The following is a 20,978-nucleotide window of genomic DNA, read 5'->3' as shown; positions in this document are numbered from 1 at the left end:
TTTCCTCCGGGTGCTCCGGTTTCCCCCACAGTTCAAAAACATGCAGGTTAGGTTAACTGGTGACTCTAAATTGACCGTAGGTGTGAATGTGAGTGTGAATGGTTGTCTGTGTCTATGTGTCAGCCCTGTGATGACCTGGCGACTTGTCCAGGGTGTACCCCGCCTTTCGCCCGTAGTCAGCTGGGATAGGCTCCAGCTTGCCTGCGACCCTGTAGAACAGGATAAAGTGGCTAGAGATAATGAGATGAGATACTAGTTTCAAAAGAATTAGCACCCCACAATTAATATTTGGACAAGCCAAGAGAATAAGAGCACTGGGTCTCTTCTGGTCACTCGGTTAAGCAGAACAGTTTAACCTCCTTAATATTTGCGCATATGGACTGCTCTCTTCAGTTTCATCCAGTTATTCACATCTACAATAACTAGGGCTGTGCGATATATCGAATATACTCTACATATCGCCGAAAATTCTGTGTGCGATACATAAAATTATTATATCGTAACTATCGAGTATTTTATGGTCATCTTCCGACTTGCGTTCGTTTCGTGTTTGTTTAAAACCTTTCCCGGTGGTTTTCTCCCTGTCCCTCAGGCAGTAACGTGAGAGGCTGCCTAAAGGTCAATTTATGCTGACAACGCAGTCCTTGCAGATGGCATCGCAGATGGCGTCTGTGTAGCCCCCCCTTCGCAGACACTCTGCGCGCACCTCCCAAAAATTGTGACCACCGCAGAAGCCTCGCAGACAGCGTCGCAGACAAGAGGGCTCTGATTGGTCCACTCTACATCCGCTGTACACGCACTTCCGCTTCCCTACTTTCCCGGTTTGGTTTGTTTTCACGACCGCCATTTTTAAAAACACGAGCGAAGATGGAGCAGCACGAAGAGCGGTTGATCGAGGAAGTGAGGAAGTACGTACATCTATACGACTCCAGTTCTAGTCATTATAAGTAACCGGAGGATAAACACTCCACTAACCACACCCACCAACTACTCCTAGCGATTTCGCGACTTCGTGCCCCCTTGCGTTGTGGCGGTGAATAACATCGCGCACGCCTGTTACTCCCCGCTCAACAATAAATTACAACTGTCTGCGAAAAGCTATCTGCGAAAGCCTTGTCGCAAGAGCATGCAGAGGCCCTAAGGGCAGCCGGAATTCTACACATCTGAGAGGCAGAGCCAGAAAACATTCAGTTCAAAAGTGTGCAAAGAGAAAAATGATGTTTTGCAGATCTCTCTCTTCTCTCCCTCAATCTCTGTCTCTATTGTGAATGTTCCAGTGGTTCTCAGTAGTCAGGTTAATAGCTTAGAGATCTATTTTTTAAAATAATTTAATGAATGAGCACTTTTCTTATTTAGGCTAAATGTCTTTCTCAGTGTTGAGCTTGCACTTTATTGGTTTGAGCTCTGAGCAGCTCTGTATTGTGTTGCCCCTTTGTTGCAATTTTCAAGATTGTTTTTGCAGTTTGTGCCACATCTCTGTTGAATAAAAATAGTCTTATTTCAACTCAATTGTGATTAAATCACTAACATGAAAATTTAAAATGTGTTGCTGAAAACCACCTGTAAAGTTAACCAAGAATGTTATTTAATCTGCAGGGATTGTAGTGAAAACAGTAAAGAGTAAAAGTTAGATTTCATGGGGTCCTTTAGAGGAGATTTAAATATATCGAGATATATATCGTATATCGTGAAATGGAGAAAATGTATCGGGATATTCATTTTTTCCCATATCGCACAGCCCTACATCTAACCCAGTTGTAAAATACTTATTTTGTGCGTGCGTGTGTGTGAAGAAACAACCAGAGCTAAAATGCTAGCAATCTCCTGCCATATTTTATTACGGATATGAGGCTTTTTTTGTTTTTTTCCTTATATGCAGTCCCATTAGTTTACTAAACATACTGACGGAGTAGGTGACCAAAATTTCTGATATTGAGCTCATCACACATCAACACTCGATTACAGTTGTAGTTTCAATGTCACTTGGTAACTTTAAGGTGCAAGTTGCTTTAAGGAAGGGCTTCTAGTAATTATTAAAAGTGTTAAAACTTGTCAACATCAAGATTCAACTAAACTGTGAGGTAAAACACACAGTAATGACTTCATCTAATTATGGCACCCAAGCCAGTAGAGATATAGACCATTTTATAAAAAGCTTCACTGGTTCCTGGTACGGGTAACATTCCCATCTCCAGCACTTTTTCAGTCGAAAAGAGGTTTAACATGACTAAATTATGATGCACTGTGAGACTATATGTGCATGCATATGGCTCTGTAAACACTCATACATAATCTGCAACCCAATCCAGTGTTCTGTTTTATTAATGTCTGTTCTTGACTGTTGGGATTTTCTCTCAGGTACATCTGATACCTGAATCAGTAGCGGTACAGTGCTCGAGGCCATGTTGGCACAATCTTCCTGGGAATAATGGCTTAATGTGCCCCCGCATTTGCATCGAGTGGGAAAAGCACTCACCTAAATCAGTAGTGCTATATGCTTCCTCTAATGCCTGTGGGGCACCATCAGTTTTTTATCTGTCCGAGTCAGGACACCACTATCAGTATAATCCTGTCCGCACTCTCCCTCATGGCCGCAACCAACTATGCTGACGTGCACACGCTTGGCATTGTAGCCTGCCTGCTGGCTTTTATATCCAACTGTGCTTATTTGTCACTTATTTATTATGTGCAGAGTGGATTTCTCAGCGAGCTGATTCTGTGGTTCGAGCTTGTAAAACATGTAACTGATACCTAGCATAAAGGTGACAGGCTTATTCGATTAGCAGGAGCTGTAAGCATAGCTGGAGCTGTTGGAAAACTGAGCCATTTGACATTTCCATTTTGTCCTGTCAGTCCTTATTCGGAAAACTCTGCAAGTAAGGTCTACTGGAGAGCTCGGCTACAGGAATTAATACAATACAAGTCTGGAAGTGTCTAAAGCATCATTTCCTCTGTACTGTATATTCGTACCAAATGTCTTCAGTGTGAAAAAGAAACTGGTTAAAAATTAGCAGGTGTCTAGCAAATGTTACAAATCTCAATTTGTACTCTACAAATGACTCGTTTCTTTCTTCACACGTCAACGATCAGCTTTATATTCCCACTGCATTATTAATTCAATGTTACAGGTGTAGAAAAGCAGATGTAAGAATAAAATCTCCATAAATCTCCATAAAATGAGAGATTGCTTCAACTCTTTTCCGAAAAGAGCATAAAGGTATCTCTCCTTGAATGGTACGCTGTTCAAAAAGGTGTCCTCTTTATTTGCTTGCTATTCACACCACTGAATGAAAGACCAGAGCATACAGCGCTGATAATTAGGCCTTACACCACTAGGAGGCAGATAGAATGAGAGGCACAGAGAGAGAGAGCGAGAGAGAGAGAGAAACTATGTTGACACCTAGCTGGCCCTATTAATCTGATCTGTGAGTGATAACTAGGAGTTTGAAAGGCACTTTGTCCAATTAGAACTGTGCAGCAAATTTCCACCTGGCCTTGACAGAGATGAAGTGGCTCTTTGAGAAGATATGGTGGCATGTCGCCAGGTAAGAGTGAAAGCCACAATAGCAGGACGGTCATTTGCCTTGGTGTGTGTTTTAAAGAGTGTACATTTTGGACAAACTGCCACCTCCAGAACAGACTGGTCAATCAATGTCATGTGAGACGAAGTTTCGAGGACCACGTGCTGCAAATGCACTCCCGTTGATACGAATGACAGATGTGCTCAATAAAAGGCCTGTCACATCATAATTTCAGAGCTCCCCCTTCACTCAAGTGCTTCTGTGGACTGGGGGTTTAATTTTAACCATATGAATTGGAAAAGTCAGGGTGCTTCCACTTATTCCCTCCACTTCCCAGTGACGGGCCATTACGCTACCCAAGTGTACGGTACAAATCACAGTACTTGGCATTGTGCCACAAGCATAGATGAAATTTCTTGACCAAATCCTGTTTTGTTTTGTTTTTTTATGAAAATGACACTATAATTTAGAGGTAAGGAAACTATAGGTTTGCATAATAAAATTCATAAGCTTCATTAACAAGCACTGAGGCATAGCAGGTCATTTGGTAGACAAATTCGCTGGTGCCCCTGAGGTGATTTCTATCAGGCTTATTCAAATTTCATTTCAACTTGTATGGATCAAATCCTAATGATCTCAGATAACCCATAAGCTGACAGCTGCAATATTTTCGAAGTTGAATTCTTCCACGGGGATTTTCTCAAACATTAGTGCTTGAATAAATTTTCACTTTGTTTAAACTTCTTGTTTTTCACATCATAGGAACAAAAGCTATTTTCCGAAAATCTACTTTGTGGATCCGCAAAAGGAAGAAGTTTTTATCTTTGCATTTTGCTGTGTCATTTTGTGTCATGTATAATTTTTAATAACCTAACATAAATTTCTGCATCTGAAACCCCAGTATTTTAATTGACTTTAATGGCCAAACACTGATAGACCAGGAGGATAAACTATTTGCCTAGAGATGCGGATGTGCCTGGGGAGAAAGGCTTTTCTTCTCTGTCACAGTCTGTAATTACATTCTCACCGATGATTAGAAGCCTATCTTAGTGTCATTTCCACGCCATAACCCTTCATCCGCATATGCAGCCATTAACCACCCATTAAACAAGAAAGACGTCGCAGTTCTGTTGAATAATATCTCATGGAAGAGTTTCTTGTTAATCAAATTGGTTGAAGTACAGCAGTAAGGAGTGGTTTGGTATTTTAATTTGTCTGAAGTCATTAATGAGTAGCACTACGAGGCGTCAGGTGGCTTTAATATTTCCAGCTGGTCTTGTATTTCTTGTATTATGACATTATAGTTTTATTTTTTCTCATCAGGCCTGAGCCTCCAGCATTACCACCACATGGTATCAAAGCTTATACGATATCTGTTTTTTTAATCGTTGTTTTCAATCCGCCAGTATGAGATAAGTGAGACAGAGGCAGCCAGTGAAGTAACAAACGTTATTTTCCCATTAGCTATCCTAGCTAACGCCAACAAATCTGATCCTGACATTCTGAAACTACAGAGTATAAACAATATCACGTTTTGGCGCATAAAATAATTTAATGCAGCTTTGGGAATGAAGAGCCCAAGCCCAGAATTATTTACACATGGCTTTATACTTGATTGCTAACATTCAATAATGGTGACAGTCACATAAACATGGCCAAAATATTTGTTTAAATCACAGCTGTTTTAGATTGATTACAATAAGTATTCAGCAGCTTTGTGTTGTTTATTTAATAAAGTCGACCAATAATTATCAGGGTATCATAGAAATAACACAATCCACAGTTTTTCTAGTTTCTTCCCACCTCCCAAAATCACGCTGGTAGGTGAACTGGCTACTATGGCATAATAAAAGTGCCCCACGGGTGAACGAGTGTGTGAATATGCATGTGTGTACATGGTGCTCCGTGATAGAATGGCGTCCTATCCGGGGTGTGTTCCTGTATCTTACCCAGTGTTCCTAGGATCGCGTCCAGATCCATCACAAGCCTGACCAAGAAAAAGTGGCTACTAAAAAAAAATGAATGAATGAACACAGTGTTCATCCATTTAGAAATATAAATATGTTCTCATAGTAGCTAATTCGAATAAATTTAATGACTTCTCATACAGCATGGACAATAGGGACAATGTCCCTGTTACAGTAATATTCAATTACAAAATCTTTTCTAGTGCCTCGTGGACTTACACTCAAGGTCATCAAGGATACAAAGTCCTGGGACAAAACACAAGCACACCACAAAATATTTAAATAAAGAATGAATTAATGGATTCCCATCCGGTGTGAATTCAATATGATTAATAGGTCTGCGTATGGGTATAGTTTAGCCGCTGTGGTCCATTGTAATTGGTAAAAATGCAAAAGGAAGGACAGCTGATATTAATTAAGTATGTTGGTTGTTTCATCTGAGGGGAAATTTGTGTTCGAGCTCTAAAGAATTTAGTGAATTACTATAAACTGCAGCTGATCACCAGGGGTGTTCGAGGAATGCCAATGTGCCTGTGTGAGAGTCGTTAAAGGTCTGATGTGCTAAAACTAAAGGGAAACAATTATTTAGGAGACATCGTAGGTGCTTATTAGATGAATAAAAACATTGATGGTGTTTTTATTTAATTAAAATTCAAAATTACTCATCACTGCGCTAAACCAAACTTTAATTTGTACAGGGGGCTGGATTCGATTTAATTAGATGTGAATTAAGCATCGAAAGTCACAAAAGCACACGTTTACAAAGGTCAACTAATTTTATTATTTACTTGGCTAAATAAATGGAAATTATATGCATGGAATGCATCTGTTTCCAAGATGCTCAAGAATTAAATTCGATACATGAGGCTTGTTTCGTTGCTGTTTTTGCTAAAACGGTAATCCAATCATACAAGCGTAAACTCGTGACAGACACAAGAGTATATACATGAATTATAAACCAGGCAGCATGACTGAGATGATATCTCCATACAGAAAGAGCAACACACACACACACACACACACACACACAACCAGTCTTCAGGGACAAAGAAAATATCAAGTCAAGTCCAGGAAATGGCCTAGATTTTCATGTCCCTTCTGTGTTTCCATACATGCTTTTATGACTAGGTGAACACACCTTGTAAAGGAAAATTTGATGTGTTAAAATGAAAAGCAGACAACATTATACAACCTCTGGCTAACGCAAACAACAACTTTCAGACAGAATCCGTAACCCACACAGAGCTCTGGGTAGAACTGCTTTAATGCTATTCTAAGACCAGTTATTTGTACCAAAAATCGTAGCTTTAACTGGTCAGAAAAACAAACAATGCACAACTGAGCTCAGGTCAAACCAGCTGGCAGTTCTACCGCTACATCCACATGGTGTATTAAAGCAGCAAATGGTGCTGACACTTTCCACTTAGCCTTTCATTTTCTGGCCACACATTCATCAGAAGTGCCGGGTGAACAGCTCTGTCTCTGCCAAAACTAGTCATTCGAAAGTCACTGAGGAGAATAACAAGGGATAAGAAACTCCAGGGAAATGATGTACAAATGCTACAGATTTCACACTCACTATTTTAAAGCACATGCTCACACAACACGACACTATGGAAAGGTAAGTAAGTAATCCTAGCTTCGCTGGGTGTGTGACCCTCACTGGACAACTCCCACAAAACGAAGCGATCCGATTTCAGTCCGCTTTAAATGGAAGTGCACACGCAAAGCTCATCTGTCGCATGAGAGCAGGGGGAATTTGATTGTTATGCTTTTCCACTTCAGGTTACTGCTTGAAAAGAAACTTTTAATTTGTCATCACGCTGTTGATCCATCACGTTACCTTTCCCAACCTGCATGTGTTCAGTGCCAGGCTCTGAAAATTCCACTGAGTGATCAACTCTCATGAGTCTACTCAGTGCCATGCCTTCAATTACGCCACAGGCATAGCTGGGTCACAGCGTGCATGCAACAGTAAATTTAGATGCCTTTAAAGCGATCCCATAAAGCGTGGACTACATTCATTTATTCTTATTTAAACCATCTAACTCAGATATGAGCTTCTGTAAATGGGACATAGATCTGAGTGGTGCCCAGTCACTGGAGATCTGACATCAAAAATCTGGTCCCTGTCTCGAACAGAAGGCCTGTTTGCCAGCACCGGTTGCACCACTGGTGGCTTGCACTCCAAAATAAGTTGTCCCAACAGGGCACAACTTTCAAATTTAGTTCAAAGAGGCTAAACTTCGCCTAATCCGGACACCATAACATTAATCGTATTTTGATAAATAATATAGGAAATATAGGACATGTTTCTTACATCCCCTAAACTTTAAAACTGCCCATGATCGTAGCCTAATTTAGGTAAAGTTGGAGTCATTTGAGAAATTTTGAATCCTGTTTTGACACTCTAAGCTGGCAACGCACAAACACTAAGACCACTTCAGACCTACTTTAATGAAAAACCAGGGAGTTTTACATGTGCAATTACGTGGTACAATATTCTTGCTGCACACAACTCATTTCTGAAAGTATATCAGAAATGTTGATGTAGGACCGTTCCTTGTAACATATCCAAAAGTCAAGCAGGAAACACAGTGAAAAACAGAGTCCCCTCCAGAATTATTGGCACCTTCATAAAAATTAATTAAAAGCGATTGCTTCAATAGTTTCCAAATCAACTCTTAAACACCACTTTTATAACAAAAGCCTGTTTAAAACAGCCGATAACGACAATTAACATTATGTATTATGGCCCGCTGAGGCTAAAATCAAACATATTGGTCAGGCATACCATTGGTATTAATAGTGGACTGCATTCAATGAAAATCTTCTAATAGCCCTCTGTAAAATAAAGAGGTGGACCACTGCAGGTGGGGCTGTTTTGCGTTTGGTGGTTCAGGCGCTCTGGTGAAAATTGATAGTATCATTAATTCTTCTATGTACTAGGGTATTCCATCTCAAAACCTGGCTGCCTCTGCCAGACTCAGCTATAAATAGAGCTTTTGAGAAGACGATGAGACAGACATACTTCCAAATCTACACCTAAAGGGTAAAAGTGTGAAACACACAATCAATGTCTTGTGCTGAGCATCACAGTCTCCAGGTTTCAATCCAGATCTGAATTGAAGAGGGAAGGCTGCATGCGCAAACCTAAGAATATAAAGAAGCTTGAAATATTCTACATGTACAAGTGGACTAAGATACAAGTGTCTCCATTCTTGTTAGACATTAAAGAAAGAGACTGTGTTTTTATTCTCTCCAGGGAAGGCTTTACAAAAGAAGAATAAAGAAAGAAAGTGTTTACTATCTCACACACACACACACACACACACACACACACACACACACACACACACACACACAGTCCTATAAAAATGTTTTCTTTGACTATCCCAGCTTGTTCCTAAGCTGGAGTGTAGGGTCAGCCATGATGCAACTCAGGGTAAAGAGGGTTTAGGGCCTTGCTCAAGGGCCAGACACTGGCATCGTGACAGTGTAGGGGCTTGAACACTCAACCCTCTTATCAGTAGCCCAGAGCCTTAATCACACAGCCATCACCATGATTAAATATTAGGCTATTTTTTAAGTTGGACAAATAATTTTGAAACCTAGGATTTGCAGAAAGACTGCAATACTTCAATAAAAAGAGAGAGTGTGTGAAAAAAAAAGTTAAATAAAGCTATACAGTGTCCCTTTACGTTTGAGCTCAAATACAGTTGTATGCAAGTTTGGGCATCCCTGTTCTTTTATTTAATCAAATTCTGCTTCTTTTTTTCTCCAAGAGAGTTCCATTTTAACTTCACCAGTCCACAGCACTAGTTTACAAAACGCCTCTGGCTCTCCGGATCTTGTCTTGACTTCCACAGATCCCTTAACTGCTATTTCTTAATGACGTTTGAGACAGCTGAAATTGTGAGGTGGAGGCACATTGATATCTTCCTCTGCTTAATAGGCAACAATTATCTTAAAGCTAGACGGCCTTTCGATTTCACAAAATCGGTGAAATTTAGCTCCCTCTGAAATTTGGTCATTGTGATATATGTTTATTTCTGCAATATCTCAAAAAAAATATCAGGCCATTCTGTGGCTGGGAAGTTATTTAATTTGAGGGGATTCCCAAGCAAATAATGTGCATGAAATCGCTCGCTTCGCGCAGTCAAACAGACAGAGGAAGTCCGGTGTGTGCATGCGCAGGTTTACCTGCGTCTTCTTCTTTTCCTTCTTCTTTTGGGTTTTACAGCAACTGGCATCCAGTATTGAAATACTGCCATCTACAGGTTTACCTTTGACCATGCACTGACAGTTACATCATTCTGTCACTAAACGAACAGCTGATCACACCGAGGTGCTCGCTGACCGCCAATATTTATTAGTTTGGTCCTGTGTTTCCTTTCCTTCACAACATCATGTCTTTTCTTCTCACTTTCTGTTACTGTAGTCAGTCTTTCATGTTTCATTTTCACACTCACGTCCTCCATTTTCCTCTCCTATTTCAAATTTGTGTCCCACGATGCCTTGGGCAAACAGGGAAAGCCCACCATGTGACGCATGATGTAGTATCTTGAATTGGGTCATGGTGAAGCAGGAAAAAATAGAGGCAAATTTAGGGCCACGTGGCTCTAAATTCATTAATTGTTCTATTTAAAAGAAAAAAACTAATACAATTGGAAGTCTGTGATTCGAATTCAGTGGCTTTCAGTCCACTAAACAAAAATAATTGGGTCTCAGGGAAGATTCTTTTTATGACCTGAACTTGAAAAATCTGAAAGGCGGTCTACCTTTAATTTTCTGAGGGTCAGCACAAAATTTGAAGTGTCTGAGAATTTATTATGCTCTGATGACAATTTCTATTGACGATTCTTGACCTGAGTAATGACTCCCATCATGAGTCAATTAGGTTTTCAGACTTTACACCTGAAAGGGTGCACAAACTTTTGGATATTTCATAATTACTTTTTTTATTTATTTTTTTAAGTTCATGAAATATAAAGTAACTGTGTAATAACATTTGAAGAAAATGTTAATTTTACAAATAGTATGTTGCAGTGGTTGTGTTTACTTCAAAACGCAATAAAATATATGCGATTTGGTTGGGGTGCCCAAACTTTTGCATGCAACTGTATCATTCATTGTATGCGTTATTATTTTTATATATTAATTTTTGCTCTTTCCATGAAGTGTCAATAATTCTGGAGGGCGCAGTATGTGATGGGTATGAAAGTATTTTGGCTGCGTGAATGAGCCATACCAAAACATAAATTCAGGAGTATTCCTGTCAATGATTTGTCATTTAAATTGCATGTGACAGAACAGTATGCACAGGGGTATGCTGAGGATGACCCTGATGATTTTGAGCTATGAACTTTTTGAAATCAATCAAGGTCCGAGGACATGTCTATAACAATAATGTAATATTTAGATTTGTGCTCACATGCAAAAATGGTATTCGATATGATGAGGCGAACTAATGGTTTATAATAACTACATGTTTAAAAACATATTCATTGCGTTAGTGATTGCATGTAAGATTAATATGTGCTATCTTATGGATATACTGTAGCCTGTCTGCAACACAAAGTTTCAAAGTTTGCATAGCAGATGACTGTACAGACACAAATGGACTTTGGTGTGCTAATAATGATTTCTAAATGATTGCTAAACTGCTTGGGAAGCTTTCGGATATGCTCTGGCATAGTAGCTGTCCCAGACGTTCATGAAGCTCTTTGTGTTGCTCTGAGAAAGACTGCAAGTGTGCATGTTATACTCAGGAAAATACCACAAAATCAGAATCCTCTGTGGTGGAAATCCTTTACCCTGAGTATTTTTACAAAGTACACATAGGATGCTTCAATAACCTTTATGCAAACATTCTACGCACAGCATGGGCACAACATCTCAGACTGCTGAAGATCAGAGATCTTATGTCATTATGTCAGGGGGCCATCTGCTTGGTCATCCCTGTGTGATCTTCTTGTTGGGTCTGTTCCAGGATATGGGCTTGATTGTGGGCAGTACTGACACATTTGTGTTAAACTCTCATCTAAAGTCAGGTTTGTGAGGACTTGGATCAGAGCAGGTGCTCCTAGAATCTAGGAGGTCCGAGGCCTAGATCAACACCAAGTGTTCGACAGGGAGCCTCTTCTGGAAAAAAAAAAAAAAACAATGCCTGGTATTTGAGCATGCCATTGGCTTTTCAAAACAGGGCTATCAGTTAAACTAGTAATGATCATGCCACCTCCAGGCTTTGTAAGGCTTTAATGCACAAACCTTGTTTTCGAGGTCCCATTTGTCTTTTGTCAGCAGCATGATGCACACTCTTGCCAGAGTGCTGAGTTCAGTAGTACTGGCTGTGGTGGTGAGAGTCCACTTTAAGCAACCAGACACTGTAGGCCACAAGTGTTGGGCTACTCTCTGTCCAATGTCTTTGACCGGCCAATGAAAACAACTGCTCTAACCAGCCGACTATATTAAGAGGTGTCTTGTTTTTATTAAGCAGAGTTACATGGTGCTATTTGGCCAGGGTGAAGCACAGCACTAGCTGATAAAATGTGCGGAAATGTGAATGTTTTTGTTCGGCGATTGACGCTAGTTTCTAGTAAAGCACTAGTCTTACAGAATAACATTTATTGTGCTGATTCCAAGATTCATGTCATATTAGAGGGCACAGCTTGTCTTTCTATTGCCCCTGCTGGGGAGAGTCAGTCAGTGCACCACCAGGTGACAGATTTCACCATGGCACAGTAACACAGAGAAAGAGGAAGCAAAATATTGTTGTCTGACATGCCAACTAATAAGTAATTATAGGCTAGTCCTTCACAGATGGCAGACCCCACAGTGCTGCCACTTGCAGGAAAAATAAGCCACTGCTCCCCACAATGTGGGAAAGTACAAAAACAAGCTTCGCTTAAGCCAGAGAGACTTCATATCCACTTGGCTGACTGATTGGAAGTCCTCTTGTGACTTTACGAACTAAGAGTAGAGATGTTACCCCCTGTAGGCATCTGATAAAAGCATCTAATAGTGCAAGAAGTAAGACTTCCCACTGGGGATCCTTATAAAAGGTTCTCTCAAGGCTTGCTCATTTTCATATTGCCAAGAAACTGAATAAATGCAGAAGCCATACAATTAAACTTTTATTGTTGTTTTAAAAGACTGGATATACAGGGTTAGTCAAAATTATGTTAACACTTAAAAGGTAGAAACCATTTATTCACAAAACAGACATGACATGTGCAAGATGATTTACAGTACATGACGGTCTCAACCTGTTCGCCATCGTGTTCAACCAGCGAGCAACGGTACCATTTAATCTGTCACCCATGGTGTACGTCTATCTGCAGAAGAAAAATAATCCATTCGTGTTAACATAATTTTGACTAACCGTGTGTGCATATATATATACACACACACACACACACACACACACAACCCCGATTCCAAAAAAGTTGAGACAAAGTACAAATTGTAAATAAAAACGGAATGCAATGATGTGGAAGTTTCAAAATTCCATAGATGACATATCAAATGTTTAAACTGAGAAAATGTATCATTTAAAGAGAAAAATTAGGTGATTTTAAATTTCATGACAGCAACACATTTCAAAAAAGTTGGGACAAGGCCATGTTTACCACTGTGAGACATCCCCTTTTCTCTTTACAACAGTCTGTAAACGTCTGGGGACTGAGGAGACAAGTTGCTCAAGTTTAGGGATAGGAATGTTAACCCATTCTTGTCTAATGTAGGATTCTAGTTGCTCAACTGTCTTCGGTCTTTTTTGTCGTATCTTCCGTTTTATGATGCGCCAAATGTTTTCTATGGGTGAAAGATCTGGACTGCAGGCTGGCCAGTTCAGTACCCGGACCCTTCTTCTACACAGCCATGATGCTGTAATTGATGCAGTATGTGGTTTGGCATTGTCATGTTGGAAAATGCAAGGTCTTCCCTGAAAGAGACGTCGTCTGGATGGGAGCATATGTTGCTCTAGAACCTGGATATACCTTTCAGCATTGATGGTGTCTTTCCAGATGTGTCAGTTGCCCATGCCACATGCACTAATGCAACCCCATACCATCAGAGATGCAGGCTTCTGAACTGAGCGCTGATAACAACTTGGGTCGTCCTTCTCCTCTTTAGTCCGAATGACACGGCGTCCCTGATTTCCATAAAGAACTTCAAATTTTGATTCGTCTGACCACAGAACAGTTTTCCACTTTGCCACAGTCCATTTTAAATGAGCCTTGGCCCAGAGAAGACGTCTGCGCTTCTGGATCATGTTTAGATACGGCTTCTTCTTTGAACTATAGAGCTTTCGCTGGCAACGGCGGATGGCATAGTGAATTGTGTTCACAGATAATGTTCTCTGGAAATATTCCTGAGCCCATTTTGTGATTTCCAATACAGAAGCATGCCTGTATGTGATGCAGTGCCGTCTAAGGGCCTGAAGATCACGGGCGCCCAGTATGGTTTTCCGGCCTTGACCCTTACGCACAGAGATTCTTCCAGATTCTCTGAATCTTTTGATGATATTATGCACTGTAGATGAGGATATGTTCAAACTCTTTGCAATTTTACACTGTCGAACTCCTTTCTGATATTGCTCCACTATTTGTCGGCGCAGAATTAGGGGGATTGGTGATCCTCTTCCCATCTTTACTTCTGAGAGCCGCTGCCACTCCAAGATGCTCTTTTTATACCCAGTCATGTTAATGACCTATTGCCAATTGACCAAATGAGTTGCAATTTGGTCCTCCAGCTGTTCCTTTTTTGTACCTTTAACTTTTCCAGCCTCTTATTGCCCCTGTCCCAACGTTTTTGAGATGTGTTGCTGTCATGAAATTTCAAATAAGCCAATATTTGGCATGAAATTTCAAAATGTCTCACTTTCGACATTTGATATGTTGTCTATGTTCTATTGTGAATACAATATCAGTTTTTGAGATTTGTAAATGATTGAATTCCGTTTTTATTTACAATTTGTACTTTGTCCCAACTTTTTTGGAATTGGGGTTTTATATATATATATATATATATATATATATATATATATATATATATATATATATATATATATATAAACCAAATTTAGTCTCCATTCCCTAAGATGTAATCTCTCCCCATGTAGCACTGACGAGTGTATCAACGCACACACAGGACAAAACTAACCATCCAACTGTAACCGTATCTCACTCTGTCAAAAAAAAAGACAGATGCAAAATGCAATTTTAGCCTCAGTTATTTGTGAATGTTTACAATTTAGCACTGAAAAATCATTTTAAAATGAAGATCGCCTAATTATAAAGAGTGCTATGGCCAAATGAGTACTTTGATTAACAACAAAAAACTTCCGGTGAGGGATTGTTGAGCATGATGATCAATATCATCTGTTTCAACAACAGGAGTTAACAGATTTCAGGTGTTCTGCAGAACTGCCCACTGAGAACGTCAATATCATTTGTCACACATGTTTACTGAGACTCGCAGTTAACAGGCATTCGTTCTGCAAATAGGATGTCATCTGTGTTAGTAGGGAATGTGGTAAAACTGTTATATTAGCTTCAATTTGGCACCAAAATGTGACGTTAAGATGACCATAAATTAATTAGCCTTTGCACCAGATAAGCAGACACACCTGCCAATTACCAATATTACTGAATCGCCTGAGCCACAGTGCAGAGAGAACAAGATATATATTCATAGCAAACCTACTGAAACATTTTAATATTATTTTTTGTACTGCATAGAATATAGCACTTATTTCTTGTACAGAAAATATATGGCAGATATAAATAAATACATCTGTCTCTCAATTTCTCTAGCAGCTAGTAGAGCTAGTATCTCCACTATCAACCAAGCAAAGTGCCATCATTTTGTCATAATTATGCAGCACTAAGTAGCAACAGATTTATAGAAAATTCACTGAAAAATTCATATTCAGCCTTCTCAACCTTAAACCCCCCCCACATATTCGGCTGTAGCACAATTACCAATACAGCTTCAAGGCTGAGTAGAAGGATAGAAGTTGCAAATTGATGTTCATCTCAAAATTATAACCATCCTTCTTAGTCAGCTTTTAGAATAAATGCCAAAAAGCTCATCTCAAATCAGCAAGGAACGCACCCTGGCTAATAACGGCTGAATCTGGGAGAAAAGTAACAGGACCTTCATTAAAGTCACAGTCACAGCGCCACAACTATCCTCACACAGTCGAAGTTTCCATTGCCATTAATCACAGCATTAATATTGATTATTTCCAAATGTCTTCTTCCAAAGGTGAGGGATGCTGCACCGTGATAATGGTGCCTTTTCTCTTCATTAATGACTCTAGCAGACACATAAGACTCTAAGGCTCTGCACCATCAGATATCTTACAAGAGCCAATGCTGAAATATGCTTTTAATACAGCAGGAGTGTGAGTGCTTCTGAATTAAAAAAAGTTCAGATTTACCAACTTTACCTCAGAGTGAGATACATTTTACTGCTACAAGATAAAGGTTCATATCGAAACGCAGTAATGCTATGGGAAAACATAATAATAATAATAATAATAATAATAATACAGATTAAAATGAATATTATGTGAAGGGCTATGGGGTAGGATAAGCAGCTACGGATGGATGGATGGATGGATGGATGGATGGATGGATGGAGTTCCTGTGTAAATGCGATGAGAAACAAAATGAAATATTTTTCAACATGAGAAGATAAACTTCATATCTTTGTACCACCATGTAATATTCCTTTGATTATATGGACACAGCCACAAAAAAATACACAAGTTAATCAAAAGAATTTTACTTTTGAACTGGGTCGCCATTTTGACAACGCACGTCTGGTCAGCGGGAAAACACTGGGAGTGACATCATCAGAATGAAATATAGGGAAATATGTCACTCAGATCCGCGATGCATTTCGTATGAAAAATATGAGTTTTTCGATACGAGAAGATAAACTTCATATCTTTAAACCAACGTGTATTTTTTTTTATTATATAGACACATTCACAAACAAAAACTATGCAAGTCAATCAAAACAATTCATCAATATCCTCACTTGTGAAGATTTTGGAAAATATGTTACTCAATGTCCCAGATGTAGTTCGTATGAAAAATATGAGTGGCGTATTTCCCAGTAAAACACTCATGTCTATATAATTAATTAATATATATTATAATCTTTTTTTTTGCACTTGCCTTTTACATTTAAGGATGACGGCTTGCTAACACGTTTTACTGCACAAGTCAATGGTCAGAAACTTTGTTCGGATAGTATGATATGACAACAGATAGAAAAATATGTTGTCGCTACAATTTATTAGCAGCAATATTTGTTGGTTTTAGAAATAATTTGTTAAACACAAATTGCAAATTCTAGTCAGAAAAAATGCCATCATAAACTACATTATAACTGGGTATGATAAAATCTTCAGTCATATGTCATGGTTGGCGTGCAATAAAAAAAAAAAATTTGTTGCTACATTGTGTTTCTACGGAGCCGTAGAGGGGACATGGTGAATAAAAAAATAACAAAGCGTGGGAACGACTTATAAGGCGTGTGCACGAGATATTAATGCGCGCACACGAGTTATATGGTAAAACAAGTGAGGATGTTGCTCTAACGACTTAACAATACAAAAAAACCCCACCAATATCACATATTAAAGAATAGACAATCTCAGTTAAGGATATTAAATTGCCCTAGATGTGAATAAGGGTAAATCTATGTGCATGACGCCCTGTGATGAGCTGATGTCCTATCCAGGGTGTCTTCCCACATTGTGCCTGGTGCTCCCAGGATAGACTCCGGATCCACTGCAACCGTGACCAGGATAAAACGGTTACTGAAGATGAATGAACGAACATTGCTTACAGGCTACTGAGCCCCAAACGCATGACAACACAAGAATATCAAAGGTGTATGATTACTCACTCTACATTTTGATATCATGATAACTTTGAAGAAAATGGGGGCTGGAGATGAAGACAGTATGAATATTATCTCCTGACCTTATCTCTGATTTTATAAACTGCAATAAAACATGTGGTTTCCTCCAGGTGCTCCGGTTTCCCCCACAGTCCAAAGACATGCAGTTAGGTTAACATGGAGCAGCCTTGGGCTGGAGTGCCCTTGAGCGAGGTACCGAACCCCTGACTGCTCCCCGGGCGCTGTAGTGTAGCTGCCCACTGCTCTGGGTGTGTGCGTGTGTGTGTTCAGTGCTTCAGATTGGTTAAATGCAGAGGATGAATTTCGCTGTGCTTGAAGTGTGCATGTGACAAATAAAGGTTTCTTCTTCTTCTTCAGTCATGTCTGAGCTGTTCCTCAAGTCAAAGAGGATAAAATCTGAGTATAACGTGCTGAAATAGCTCAGTAGGGAGAGCATTAGACTGAAGTGTTAAATGTCCCTGGTTCAAGCCTGGGCCTCAGCATTGAGGAGCAATGATTTGTAAATGTCTGGGCGGCACGGCGGTGTAGTGGTTAGCACGGAAGAAGGTTCTCGGTTTGAACCCAGTGGCTGGCGAGGGCCTCACTGTGTGGAGTTTGCATGTTCTCCCCGTGTCTGCATGGGTTTGTCCCGGTTTCCCCCACAATCAGCCTTGAGCAAAGTACCTAACCCCTGGGTGCTCTGGTGTGGCTGCCCACCGCTCTGAGTGTGTGTGTGTGTGTGTGTGTTCACTGCTTCAGATGGGTTAAATGCAGAGGATGAATTTCACTGTGCTTGAAGTGTGCCTGTGACAAATAAAGGTTTCTTCTTCAGTCACGTCTGAGCTGTTCCTCAAGTCAAAGAGGATAAAATCTGAGTATACGCTACCGTTCAAAAGTTTGGGGTCACTTTGAAATGTCCTTATTTTTGAAAGAAAAGCACTGTTCTTTTCAATGAAGATCACTTTAAACTAATCAGAAATCCACTCTATACATTGCTAATGTGGTAAATGACTATTCTAGCTGCTGGTTTTTGGTGCAATATCTCCATAGGTGTATAGAGGCCCATTTCCAGCAACTCTCACTCCAGTGTTCTAATGGTACAATGTGTTTGCTCATTGCCTCAGAAGGCTAATGGATGATTAGAAAACCCTTGTACAATCATGTTAGCACAGCTGAAAACAGCTGAGCTCTTTAGAGAAGCTATAAAACTGACCTTCCTTTCAGCAGATTGAGTTTCTGGAGCATCACATTTGTGGGCTCGATTAAATGCTCAAAACGGCCAGAAAAATGTCTTGACTAGATTTTCTGTTCATTTTACAACTTATGGTGGGAAATAAAAGTGTGACTTTTCATGGAAAACACAAAATTGTCTGGGTGACCCCAAACTTTTGAACGGTAGTGTATCTGAAACAATCCTGATCAGGGCCTTGGAAGTGAACACTGTGTTTCTCTATCGCCCATTCACAATGTTACATAACAGAACTGAGGCGGTCTTTTTTTCTTCTTCTTCCTCTTCTTCTTCCCCTCTGCCTTCGATGCACTTTAGTCTTTTTAGCACTAAAATCTCGGGGTGAATATAGGTCAGGGGGTTAGGGGTGAAGCATGGCCACACTTCTTCACTAGAAAAGCCTGGCTCTGGTCATGCCAGCCTAACAAACTGACATGCTGTCATAGACCTGCTGGCTGCTGCTATTACATAACTCTTGGAAAACGACCAAGTGAAGGGATGAAGTGGAAGCTGTGTCTTTTAGTGCTTACAGAACTTGTTCAAGGTGGTAAAATGGTTCAACGTAGTGTATGATTGCAAAAGTTGTTCAAAGAGCTGAGCAAGTACAGGACACCCCCCCCCCCCTTTTCCCCCCTCTCTCTTTCTATCTCTCATGCGCATGCGCGCGCGTTCCTCTGTTTATAGCAAAACTTGTTACATAACCAGATTACATTCCTCCTTCCTCATATCAGCGCCTGAATATACGCTTCCAGTGTGAAACGTGGACAAAGCAAATAAATAAAAGTCAAGCACAACACATAGCACATTCCCAAACACTCGCCTAAAAAAAAAACACTTCTTTTTGTGAATGTGAGCTACATTTTCCGCTCAACTCGGAACAGCTCGGTTGAATGGAGGCACAGCCGAGGGGGCGTGGCCAAACCAGCCCTTACTGTCTCTACTGTAAAACACGGACTGTTCCTAATCAGACCGGACTCGTATTCCTATCAGTTAGATTAAAGAGCATGTCGGTGATTCTCCCGAGCCGTCAGTGAGCCATTTCTGCGCGTCTGGTCGCTTTAATAACGCGTCCGTTATCCCGAGACAGCTGAGAGATGCAGGCGCGAGAGCTGTAGTCTCGACTGCGCGTGACACCCAGCTCGGAAGCGCGTGCACTGACACGCGAGCTGTACTGACAGCTTAAACAGGGAACATCCACACCGCTGCACGCCTGCATAAGCACACATATCCCGGGACAAACAGCTGGGGCTAAAGTGTGTGCGTGTGTGTGTGTGTGTGTGTGTGTGTAAATAAATAAAATAAATAAATAAATAAATAAAAATATGCCCAGCAAAACTTCTAATCACTTTCTTCTAATTCAGGGCTTGTTTATTTATCTGTAATTGGCATTCATGGTGGACATCAAACTAAGCATTTCACTGTGCATATGACAATCAAGACTTTGAACTTGTTTATAATCAGTTCAATTTTCTCTCATGAATATTCTGATCATGTCTGGAAGCCAGTGTTGTCATGAACAGCAACAGCACTTGTCAGTCGTTGTTCTATTTCCCTAAACAATCTCGTGTGTGTTTTGTAAATAAATTTCCATTATGCGTGTGAAGTTGATTCTTGTGAAGAAAGAATTCACTTTGAAGTTTGGTGCACGAGCACTGCTGCGGATATATAGAGGTGGGATTGGAGCGCACTTACCTCTGTTGGTGCTGGAGCAGCTGTGTCTGCGCACCGGCGCTTGGTGCTCGGCTTTCCGCAGAGCGTCCAGGTTCAGCGGGCTCTCCCTGAGCACGCTCGCCGCCTCGGAGGCGCTCTTACCCGGCTCGCTCGTCGGATCAGGAGGCGACTCCATGTTGTATCTCAGAACTGCTTTTTCAATCTAAAAAAAAAAAAAAATACTAATAATTGCGATATCACGAGCCGTCGCGATGAGATTCGAGCTGAGACGCTTCGTCTGGCTGGGTAAATTTACAGCCGAAGTAAGAATTGTTTAAAAAAAAAAAAAAAAGGCGAGTAGAAGCAGGAGGGTGTGTGGGACTGATTGTCCACTGGCAGCGCTAGAGAGAGCTCCAGCAGCACTGGGGAAGGGAGAGGCTGTCAATAGCCGATGAATGGATGTGAGCGCTCTTAAGAGCCCTCTCACACTGAGCCACAGCTCTTTCATGCCCTTATATTAGGTTTCACGGATACATGTCGACATATTTGCCAACTCTAAGATGCTGTATGTTTTGGTATAATATAAAGTACAGGTGTGTGGGTCAGTGAAGGTTTCCACTCACATTTATCTTCTAAAACACCATTCTCAAATCAGGTTTAACACATTTATGTATTTTACTCATCTCTCTC

General features: G+C 40.4%; 1 protein-coding gene across 1 annotated transcript in view; it reads right to left on the bottom strand.

The window, feature by feature from the left end:
* Positions 1 to 20,652, bottom strand: part of roraa (RAR-related orphan receptor A, paralog a) — a 448,163-nt gene extending 427,511 nt beyond the window's left edge. Inside the window, exon 1 of the mRNA XM_060914866.1 lies at positions 20,331 to 20,652. Within this exon, the coding sequence (XP_060770849.1) occupies positions 20,331 to 20,484 (154 nt within the window). The 5' untranslated portion in view covers positions 20,485 to 20,652. The remainder of the gene's footprint in view (positions 1 to 20,330) is intronic.
* Between the last annotated feature and the right edge of the window lie 326 nt (positions 20,653 to 20,978).

This window comes from Neoarius graeffei, chromosome 2 (assembly GCF_027579695.1).
Source record: "Neoarius graeffei isolate fNeoGra1 chromosome 2, fNeoGra1.pri, whole genome shotgun sequence".
In the NCBI taxonomy this organism is placed as follows: Eukaryota; Metazoa; Chordata; class Actinopteri; order Siluriformes; family Ariidae; genus Neoarius; species Neoarius graeffei.
Note: the sequence above shows the minus strand (reverse complement) of the source record. Positions and strands in the feature narration are given on the sequence as shown.